At 32.3% G+C, this 12214-nt stretch overlaps 1 protein-coding gene across 1 annotated transcript; it reads right to left on the reverse strand.

The window, feature by feature from the left end:
• Nucleotides 1-3427: 3427 nt before the first annotated feature.
• On the reverse strand, nt 3428-8770 carry LOC139527326 (perlucin-like). The gene is made up of 5 exons (XM_071322690.1): nt 8580-8770; nt 7694-7900; nt 6262-6344; nt 5318-5408; nt 3428-4194 (listed from the first exon to the last, which is right to left on the reverse strand). Exons 2-5 carry the CDS (start codon nt 7869-7871, stop codon nt 3965-3967), a joined length of 582 nt encoding a protein of 193 aa, XP_071178791.1. The 5' UTR covers nt 7872-7900; nt 8580-8770; the 3' UTR covers nt 3428-3964.
• Nucleotides 8771-12214: the final 3444 nt, after the last annotated feature.

Genomic DNA, 12214 nt, shown 5'->3' on the forward strand with positions numbered 1-12214 from the left:
TAGCATTAATTTTTCATATCCTTCTACTGTACTGAAAAAGGAAATGATCAGTCCGTAAGTTCAAAGACAAATTTCAAAAAATAGAGATAATGCTGTAAATTTTTATAAATGAATCATGTCACGGATGATGAATATATTATGTTTATAAACAGTATAGCACAATTGCAAATTTGAAGTCTTTTTTTCATATTTACTTTCAAAAGACCAAATAATACTTAGATACCAACAGAATAAAATGTAGCTCTTTCCTTGAAGTATACCGAATATTGGGGGGGGGGGGGGGGGGGGGTTCAGACCGTGTATTTACAGTATTTACTTTGGACTACTTCAATTATAAAAATGTATATATAAAAACAATTAATAGCAATGTCTACTATTCATTCCGTGTATTAGACATAGGCTCTGTTTTAATCACATATGGAAAATGTATAAAATCACAGCATGATATTAGAAGAAAATAAGAAAATAAAATCAATTGCATTTGGTATTTTCAGATGTTGTCAACTTTGTTCTGTTGCTGGTTGGTATTGGTCAATATGTCATCAGTGTATGGTGCGAGCAGAATTGCGGATCGTAAGTGTTATTGAAGTGGTTATTGTCATGCTAGTTAATTTATAACTGTTCATAATGTTAGCTCAACTTGCCGTCATCCTTTGGTACCCGTCGTTCGTCGTCGTCGTCGTCTGTCGCCCGTAACCAATTTTGGTAGTTATTTATTTTTTAAAGATGTTTTCGACTATCACTCTTTCCAACCAACCTGGCCACTATGGCTTAAAATATAGCATAGGGGTTAGATTCCAGTTTTGTGGTTTTTTGTTATAAACATATATATATCGAGAAATCTGACAAGGTCAGAAATGTTCAGAATGTTGAGGTCTAACTACTGTTTATTTACACAACAACTGTCAGGCGACTGAAACTAGTTCCTTTTACTTATTACTCGTAGCAGATAAAGAGACACTGAAAAGAAAGGAAAAAACGCAGATGTGCAAGATCGAAGGTTGACTCCCTACAGATAAGGAAATATATCAAGACTTATCAGCTTGAGAAGCTCAACAAAAATGATACATTAGTCAATAACCATATTCTATTTTACAATGTTTAAAACACAAAGATGTGAAGATTAGCAATACAGGATCTGTACAGCCTATTTTTATTAGTTCTGCCAAAATCGTCAATTGGAGGTGAAACAAATTTATACAAAAGTCAAAAGTAATTCCACTTTTAAAATTGAGAATGGAAATTAGGAATATGTCAAAGAGACAACAACCCGACCAAAGCCGCCTGTTGGTCCTAAATAAAAATGTTTACTAGTTCAGTGAAAATGGACGTCATAATAAATTCCTAAAAATATAAATATAAATGAACTAAAATTTAAAAAAAGACAAAACATATAAGACCTAAAAAGGCAAGAGGCTCCTGACTTGGGACAGGCGCAAAAAGGCAGCGTTTATTTTTTTATTTTGTGAGATCTAAACCCTCTCCCTATACCTCTGGCCAATGCAGAATACAAATGCACAGCAATACACAAGGTGAAACTCGGCTTAAATGGATTCGGGGTCGGATGTCAAACGAAACTTATCAAAATGACAATGATACATACATTAACAATTGACTACTAGCATTTAATGACATGCCAGTTCCAGACCTCAATAAAACTGATTGAAGGATTATGTCTTCTTTATCATATGAAAGTCAAGCATAATCCCTCTCGTTATGGGTTTAGTATCATACCATCATAATATATGTGAGAACAAAACATGTACCATGCCAACAACTTGTTTCAGAATTGTGTTTATTTCCGATTCAAGGATTTGATGTCGAGTAATTCGGTTTAAACTTCATTTCGTCTCTTAACATAAGCTTCCATTTCATTTTTATAGACAATTTACTCTTGGTTGTATGAAGCAAACACATTTGTTTTTATTTTGCAGATATTGAAATGCAATCAAGGATAAACTATCTTCATAGACTAACTAATAAGCAAGATTTGAAAACATCACATCTGCCTGCAAAACTGAATGAAAATAAGAATTATCAAACTCAACGAGGACACTTTTTACCTTACTGTGGTGCACTGCCAATTCCTATCAGACAAAAGTTCATTGATGAATATGCGAAACGACATAAACAATTAACAAAGAACACTTGATAGCTGAGTCTTACAAAGAAAGTATTAATAGTGATCAATAAGCTTTTGAATTTTCTTTTTTTTAATTTTACAAAATTAATAATTACAGAACTCGCTATATATAAATCGGATTAATTAAAAATATAACGCTATGAACTATGTTTTTGATTTATTAACATTTTGGAAATGTGAGCTACATTGTAATAACACTGACCAAAATATGCATACTACGATAAAACAATGCATGTTTTTTAGGTTTGCAAGAAAGACACACAAAAAACAAAAGCAAACAATGAGACATTGTTCGGTTGTGTTATATGATATATAAAGGCTACTGATGGCAAACAAGCGACATCTATTGAGTTGTTTGGACAACTGGTGGTATATCTTATGAGCTTTTTGTTTTACTTCTGTTTCAATGTTTTTAACAAAAAAAGTAAAATAACAAAAAATGTCTAGCTCCAATAAAAATTCAAAATGAAAAGACCTGTGTCAAATGCCAAATTTAAAAACTCACACACATTAAACGAATGGAAAACAACTGTCATATTGCTAACTCAGTCTTATAGATCATTGTGGATTAAACTGGGATTTATAGCTAGCTAAACCTCTCATTTGTATATGACCATCGTAAGTAATTCCATTATATTGACAACAATGTGTGAGTATTTATCAAGGACATTTATTTAAATGTTAAAGTGTACAACCATCTGTCTTTGAATGCAGATATTTTATAGAAAAACTGGTATCCCTTTTTTAATACACGAACTCAATATTAACATCACTAATTATTTTTTAAGAATCTCTTCAAACGATGGCATACGTGTTATTTGAAATTAATGATCCACACACAAAGAAACAAACATACACACACAAATAATATAATTCACTTTCATGATATGCTAACCCTTCCGGACACCCGAGATCGCCCGCCTTTCTTTTTCTATTTTGTATTTTGTATACTGTTGTTTGTCTCATGTCGTTTTTATTTTCTTGCCACGTGGTTTTAGTGTATTTTTAACTTTCGACTACATGAAACCCTGGACAACGTTCTCTTTCCTCTTGTATGCGATTATAATTTTAGCTCATTTTTTATATTCATCTGTGCCTCTTAGTCTAATGCAAAGCATGCATATTTACAGACGTACAATCATAACCGTTACTGTAATCAAGTTTATCTCAGTGAATTGGTTCTACGAGTACAAGATGTTGGTTATTTTGGGTAACATGTATACGATGGAATTCGGCTTGACAATAAAAGTGTAAACAGCATCCAGTTACAAATATGACTAAGGGTTGCAGAAAACGAAATATTTATTTGGTGGATAGTAGAAAAACAACATACAGTAATAATTTCGAAAATAGTACAAAAAGCGTTTAAAGAAATACGAATTCAAAATAAATAAGGTACAATTTTTAAAATTATATTGTTCTATGCAGATAGTGTTATCTACTTTTCACATACACTACAATATACTGACAATGACCATTAATAATGTAGTACTGATGTAGTAGTACTACCCAACTATTGTCAAATAAGGAAATGTAATTGAAAGTGCAGCATCTGGACGTACTGAACTAGTATAAACTAGATCATTTTGTTGAATGTACTAAACGATAACAGTACATAAATGATGCTTAAACTTTCTCCCAGTATTGTAAAATAACAGTAAACTAATTTTGATTTAGGAAAACAACACTATATCAAATAGACACATTTTGGTACCAATAAAGTACGTGCATAGAAGCATTGAACACAAAAAAAAACTCAACTGTTAAATGGTGAATGTCTTGGCTTTTGCATACATCCAAGGAAAACAAAATTGCGAGATGTTAATATATTTTGTCAACTTCACAAATGAATCTTAACTTTCTGTCACAATGTAAATTATGCAAACGGAAGGTAGATTGACCCTCCTCCATAACAGCAGCACAGTGGCCTCCAGAGGAATTGAAGTGTTCCCGGTAGGTGCTTGTCACTGGCTTTCTGGAATTTGCCCATATCCATCTATTGTCACCTTCTAAGTCACTGGCACCAATAAAGAAAATCCGTTGATTATTGTCTGTAATAAAAAAAAATTACAAGTTTAAAATTTCAAATTCTGTTGTAACAGCTGTCTACAATATTTTTCATATGCAACAGGTCGAAGAATGATTTAGCGCTTTAAAACCAGGTTTAATCCACCATTTTCTACATATCTGTACCAAGTCAGGAATATGACAGTTGTCCATTCGTTTGATGTGTTTTATCATTTGATTTTGCAATCTGATTAGGGACTTTCTGTCTTGAATTTATCCTTGGAGCGGTTGGATATTGAATATCGAATAACGAATAACGAACCGGCTGCTAACTTCACATACATCTTGGAGTTCAGTATTTTTGTGATTTTATTTTTTACTACATAATTTATTGTTTGTTTTTTCTTCTTGTGAATTGGTTTAAACAAATAATATTGTGGAACTACACAATTGAAGACAACTACATTTAAGAAACGCTCGAAAACCGAAGTATTTCTTTTAGGAAAAGTTCTCAAAATAAGCCCCTCATAAACATGATAAAAGGGAAACATTAGGTTGATTTTTTATCATTGTACAAACATTTTTGTACTTTCGAGCATTATCCTGCTTGTGGCCAATAATTAATATCGTTATCAATTAACCGTTACATGTTCAATGCTTTATTGTGTGAGTGAGTGCTTGTGCATATGTGTGTTTGTGCATGTTTGTGTGTGTTCGTTTGTTTTTGTTTATCCGTACATCTATTTCATTGCCGTTGATTGTCTCGTTCATTTCCCGGATATTATTTTTCCGTTTTAATACCGTTAGTGTTTAGCATCTACTGAATCGTTATTAATGTTAAACATGTCTAAGAACTATAGAACATTATTTCATTTGGTTTACTAGAGGACAGCGGTTGTCGGGTTCTCATTTCAAATTCATTAAACTGATGTTAATGCAAAGGTGTATAACAAAATTTTACATTCACATTTCCAAGTCTTTTTTTGTTTTGTTATTTTGATAAAGATCCCCTTAATCACAAACCACCAAGACTCCGTGTTTAAGAACGTACTTTGACCTATAATGGTTTACTTTTACAAATTGTGATAGAGAGTTGTGTCATTGGCACTCATACCACATCTTCTCATGTCTTTATAATTTGAACTTCTTTACTGGTCTTATTCTTACCTTCGTCCTTTTCTAGAAGAGATTTGATATATTTGTCAGTTTGGTTGTCACGAATTTCTGCTAGGTACCCATCAAAATTCCAACAGTAGTCCTTGCAATGAAAAGAAAATTAAAATGATGATCGTTATGCCAATTGTAGGTTCTTTATTGTGGATAAATTTTGAATTGCTATTTCATTTATTTCTATATTATTTGTGTTTTCTATATGGATATAGGAATATGTGGCATGAGTGCCAATGAGACAACTCTCCATCAAAGTCACAATTTATGAAAGTAAACCATTAAAGGTCAATGTACGGTCTATATATTTTATTAATTTTTGACCATGGCGTTGTCAGTTTGTTTTCGATCTATGGGTTTGACTGTCCCTCTGGTATCTTTCGCCCCTCTTCTATATATTATATGAATGTAAATGAGACACATTTTATTTCATGAACTTATTTATTTACTCTAGCTAAGATAATAACATTACTTGTACCTTTTTATGCACCAGATGAGCGTGTCAACAACTAATGTCATATTAGTTATTTTAAATATATATAAATGAAGGCAACAGTAGTATACCGATGTTCAAAAGTAATAAATCGATGGAGAAATACAAATATGGGTTACAAACCAAAATCAAGTGCAACACATCAACTATTAGAGGAAAACAAAGGAACAACATGAACACTGAAGTGCAACAAAAATAAACACACAAAGAAACGAACTATTTGATAACAACTACCATATTCCTTACTTAGTATTATTGGTGTCACTGTGGCAGTGTACAATCAAACAGAAAATATGCTATGAAATTTAGAAATAACAATCATCAGTCAATGGTATAAATGGTAAATATTGTTATTGTGCTATGGTCATCAGAACATTCATAAATAACAACTTAAAAGCTGTAGTTTGAATAAACCACCGGTGAAAGTTTGAAAAATCAAAAGTGTATTCACCTGCGCATCTAACCAAGATTTTTTATTTGTAGAAATGAAGAAACACCGTTCCTTGTATTCTAACCATCCTGGCTCACAGTCTCCTACAACATATAATATAAACTATGTATTGCCCACAACAGGTGTTTCTGTAACAAACTTCATCAGCATGTTGTTTGGAAGTAAAACAATGACTTTGAGAACTTTGAAAAATAAAAGAGTGAAAACCCCTCTATAAAATACCATCTAGGGTTTTGTTAATATTGTATAGACACTTGGTACTGTTGAATACTGTAAGTTTTCACCTACAGGCTGATGTCCTTTGGTGTATTGTTTGGTGTCCTTAGTTTGCTGTCTAATTGATATATAAATAAGAAGATGTGGTATGATTGCCAATGAGACAACTCTCCACAAGAGACCAAATGTCACATAGATTAACAGTGTTTCTTCGTAAACCAGATTAAGGAATAAAAAGAAAGAAATAAAACAAGCTGTTATAAAGACGTTTTCCGGGTTATAATACTTTGTAGCTGTGTTATCTTGAAAATATGTTTGGTCAGTGAAAAAAGGATATAACCTATACATGCTACCGGGATATTATATATCTCTTTAATCTAGTTCATCTGCTTCCCATGTTGGACCTTATAATGTGCTCTCAATATCGGTCATTTATATAAACATATAAGTGTACCTAACGTATTTATTTAATTTAATTTTATAAGTTTTTGTAAATGATACTCGAGAATATGTTTGAATGATGCTTTCAACCATTGAGTTGAATGCCATAATGTTTTTTTGTTATAGACATTGCTAGTTTGGTATAGGTTAAGTATTATACATCAAAGTTTTTACATAGTTTCACACGTGTTACTTTTTTCGACATTAATGCAATACGTCTTCATTAAATCCTGTACACACATCATTAACAAGACCTTTGATTTTTTGATAACGTTCAATTTAATGTTTCCTGAGAGCAAACATAGTGTAAATCTATGTTCGATACAAATAAAGGCAACAGTAGTATACCGCTGGTCAAAAATCATAATTCGATTGAGAGAAAAAAATCTGGGTTACAAAGAAAACGAGGGAAACACATCAAATTGCATCTTTAAGAGGAAAACAACGAAACAGCAGAAATACTGGAATGCAACAAAAAAAGACACACACAGAAACGAACTATAAGATAACAACTGCCATTTTTCTGACGTGGTACAGGACATTTTAAGAAAACAAAATTGTCGGTTTTGCGGCTAGCCAAACCTCGCGCTTTTAATGTGATGTTAAATATATAACAAAAATGACAAAACTACATGACAGGAATAAAGTACATATATAAACAAGAGCAATCAGGACAGATAAATACACAAACACACAATACAATAGTACATTTCGACATGCAACCAAAGAATAACTAAAGTTGATTTGAGTGTTAATTTTTTTTTAACTATTTTACCTATTCCGTTCATGCCACTAATTCCACCAAACTCCTCGTCTATTTTCTGTTCTATATACTCGTCTAAAATGCTGGCATCTATATTAATGGTACCGGATATAGGTATTCTTAATTCACGAGCAAGAACTACGGCGAAACCACCAACGCCAATTAATAGGGATATGATTAGAAACCCCATGATGCAAACTGATTCTGATTTCTATTATTCTGAAAATGAAAACACATCAGTTTCGCTATTTTTCATAGAATTTTTAAAATGTCTTACAAAAACGTATTTTTAAATCAGCTGTTTTCATAGATATTGCATGTATAAATGCAAACAAAAAAAAGACGAAAGCGCTGTTACTTTAACTAGTATTTCATTTAAGCTTGCTTTCTCATTTTGTGTCCTTTGTTGTCCTTTAATTGCTTTCTCTTGTAATACAAATAGGTAAATAAATAATGCCATTCAATGAATGTCATTTTAATTGGTTCTTCTGAAACTTAGATTATTATAGTTTTTTTGCAGCATCAATAAAGCTCATTTGATATAAGAAGATGTGGCAAGATTAACAATGCGACAACTTTCCACCAGTGAAAGAAAGGCGGGTACGTTAACAGCCGTCTGAACGGCACTGACTACGGCTCTTAAAGTGGGCAAAATCGTATCGCCAACTAGAAAAGGCCATGGTATGACCAAATGTAAACCAATTCAAAAGAGAAAACGGACAGTTTGTTTCATTCACACTTTATACCATTACATTTATACGATGTTTTTTGTTAGTTTTTTATGCTGAGTGTAAAAATGATTTAAACAAAAATTCCATTAATACACCTTTTTTTTCAATTCAAGAACTGAATAAAATAATGTTTTATTTTTCGGAAATAAATGTTTCTAAATTCTTACCTTCGAGATGTTTACAATATCGTAAAGACAATTAGCCTAAGCAATACTTTTTTAAGTTATTGTAATCTTCTTTATTTATATTTTCTTGTGAGTCAGTTTTGAAAGGAATGATTTGATTGGAAAAGAAAACAATTTCATCAATGAGACCAGGAATGTCTCTAAGTACGCAGGTTTACCCTTACGAGAAGAGTGATTACATCCTTCTATAACGTGTGTCGGGATATCCCGGATGAGATAACATGTTGTGCTGTCTAACGTCATACAAACTTAAAGAAAAAAATCTCCTCTTCAGTCCCAATAGATATTAATCATGGTCTTATTACTAATAAAGAATGTATGTAAAGTATTTGTCTTTTGTCGATTGATTTGTAATCTCAACAATTCAATTTTATAAACCGAACTGAAAAGGACATCCGTAGTTTGAATGTGCAAAGGATGCAGTTCGAAAACATATTTTCGCGTAAACATCAAGTCGAGTTCAGTCTGCCTTGTCGACTTCGCGCATTTTTTTCTTTTATTGTCATCTATAGTTTTCTTGGTGTATTTATATCAGGGATAATGATTTTTTCTCCGTCGGGAAAAGTAAAAAATCGACTTCGATATGCCGTAGTCAGATTTTCGATAAGCAGATATCTACATGTATATGAAGAACTCGGATCTGCTTATCGTTATTTCACGGGTTTTTTTTCTCATTCTATTAAAAAATAAGGATATCTATGGAAAACTATATATGTCGCTTTTTATTTTTTCCGATGAAATAAAGTCGACATTTTAATGTAGATTTTTTCTAATAAGTTGGACAAAAGTCCGCGTATCTCGGTATTGCGATATCTATTAGTCGAAAAAGTTGCGATATATCTTAATAACTTGACATTCTGTATCATGTGTATGTCGAGATCTTGAGATATATCACAACAAGTAGAGGCAGCTATACGTTATCCGTGTATATATTTATTCGACCTGTTAGTCAAATGCGTTTTGTTTAAATATACTTTTTCACTTTTTTGGTCTTTTGGAAAATGTTACATTTGTGCTGTATTTAGACCCTTCTACAACGAAATTTGTTTTACATGCACACGTATAAAAATTGCGGTTTTTATCCAACGCAATCATAGGTTTTGAACGTAGTCAGTTTCAATTTTAGACTCGTATATATATGGATCATTTTCAAAAATGTCGAATTTTCAGTACAACCATGCTAATTTTTTTAAATTATTTCTCATGGAATTTCAGGTGTAATGGTTTGAATGAAAGCTTGTCGGATTTGTGATTCAGAACATTAATAATAAACACCTTACAACTATTAAACTGCATTTAAGGCCGATTTTGAGGGTATTTGTGTGCGTACAGTGTCAGAAAAACACATTTCAAATGATTATTTTCGGATTTTCTGATCGCCTTGATATCTGCAAAAGGGACTTTTTAAGAACTTTAATATTACTCTAACGAAAAATCGTAGCTTTTTTTTTATCATTGTATGTAACATATAGCGTACGGCAGGTTCATGTCCATCCTGTTACCGCTACTTAAATCAGCCATTAAATTTTTCTCCCTTTTAATATTGAATCAGTCAGTGTAGATTTCAAAAGTACAAAGTAATCTTTACATTTAAAACGCATCGTTTCTTGAACGACAGTGTAGAGAAAAGAAATTTCAAGACATTTAGTGAAAAAATAGAGTGTACTTTTTTCATGTCTATGCTGTTACCAACAATTTTGATTAATTACACCAACAGTATGCTTGTAAAAAGTGAAATAACGTCTTGAAAACCAAATTCACAATAGAAAACCATAATCATTTCACCAAAGGGAGTAGTTATTTCACGACAGCAATCAAAAACGAAGAAATTTGTCTATCCTGTTATGTCTATCCTGTTACTATGGTTGCTATGGTTACAGTAACAGGATAGACAATTTCAGACAAAAACGTCGTTAATTCTTTTATCTTAACATATAGTTGCAAAACTATCTTCCAAATTAAGCATTTGCAGGTGCAATACTGATATCGGTAACAGGATAGACAAAAAGGTAACAGGATAGACTGTTATATAGTGATATATCAGAGACGTACGTTCCTGTTACCAATGAAATAAAGAGAAAAGTAAACTGACTTATGAGGGATTTACTTGATGTTGGGTTTATTTGAAAGGGTGAAAAAATGCCGAACAATATAAATTGCTATCTTAGACTTGCATTACTAGTGGTAATGTGTACAACCTTTGAAAACCAATTTTAGAGGCATTTTTCAGTACAACCTGGAAAATTGGCAAACAATCTATTATTTTACAGAATGAATATATATATAGAAGTTTATTCTCTTGAAAACCATCTAATTGGTTACGTAAAACAAGCTTAACATTTTATCTAAACCTTTTCTTAATAACCAAAAATTTCTTTTGAAAATGGTAACAGGATAGACAAAATATTGTACCACCGATCAAAAAATGTTTCAAGATATTCTTGTATGACATCATTAATATTGCATCTTTTAATATGTTGTTCTTAAAGTACTGTTTGTTTTGATTTGCTTATGTAGAGGGTTGTTTGAATAAGTAACTTTTAATAATTTTTTTAATTTCCAAATTCGACATTTTTTCTTATTCGATTTTCGACATTTTTTCTTATTACAAATTTAGTCCCCAACTGCTATATACAGTATTTACAATAAAATCACTGTGAAATTGCATGGTCTCTGATAGAGAATTGTCTTATCGGCAATCATACCATGTACATCTTCTTATTTTATAAGTTGTGTTTTTGTAATCCGGCCAATGCGACATAGATTGTAAATAATCATTTTTGTTTTGCATTCAACAAATCGCGATCCAAGATTCTGAAAAAGGGGGTTCGCGGGTTACCTCGCCCCAAAAAAGCCTCTGTTATCTTATTATTTTATGAAATCGGAGACATATAAAACCTGCATTATATTTCTACCAGATAATGGCCACAATTAATAGTCATTACTAAACTGATTATCCCCGTTGTCATGACAGTTGAGCCCTACCCGGACTCCCCTCCCGCCTCCCCCAGGCGCGGATCCAGAGGGGGGTTCCAGGAGTTGGAACCCCCCTTTTTTTTGGACGATCAATGCATTTGAATGGGGGCATATAGTTGGAACCCCCCCCCCCCCCTTTGTCCTGGGTTAGGAACCCCCCTTTTTAAAATGGCTGGATCCGCCCCTATAATGATAGACTTTAGTTCAGCTATGTCGTCGGAATTTGAAAACCGCGACTAAAATATAACTGATATAACCCATGGGGTTATTCAAGTAATCAGGCTCATTCACATGCACGGGGGGGGGGGGGGGGGGGTAACTTCGATATTTTTTTGGTAGGGGTGTGCCATTTTTGCCTCAAAAACATACCCGTTTTAATATAACATTCACTTAAATTCAGTACCTATTGTTATATAAATATTGAAGAAAGAATGACCTATACTTATATACAATATTTAAAATATTTAAAACGTTGAAGATCAAATCAGGAGACAAATTTCCAGGGTTCATTTGGGAACTTATTTGAAAGGTGAACTTTCAAATGAATTGATTTAATTTATTAATATAATAATTGACCATTGACAATGTAAGATTCTCAATAGTATATTTATATATGATACATGTATGTAGATCATACCCCA

The sequence above is a fragment of the Mytilus edulis genome, chromosome 6 (genome assembly GCF_963676685.1).
Source record: "Mytilus edulis chromosome 6, xbMytEdul2.2, whole genome shotgun sequence".
Lineage (NCBI taxonomy): Eukaryota > Metazoa > Mollusca > Bivalvia > Mytilida > Mytilidae > Mytilus > Mytilus edulis.

What these genes read in the sequence shown, in the direction of transcription:
- LOC139527326 (XM_071322690.1), bottom strand. Translation starts at nt 7,871, where the DNA reads ATGGGGTTTCTAATCATATCCCTATTAATTGGCGTTGGTGGTTTCGCC. An exon ending in TAGTGGCATGAACGGAATAG is followed by an intron (nt 6,345 to 7,693) that starts GTAAAATAGTTA and finishes TATATGTTGTAG; the next exon opens with GAGACTGTGAGCCAGGATGG. An exon ending in AATCTTGGTTAGATGCGCAG is followed by an intron (nt 5,409 to 6,261) that starts GTGAATACACTT and finishes TTTCATTGCAAG; the next exon opens with GACTACTGTTGGAATTTTGA.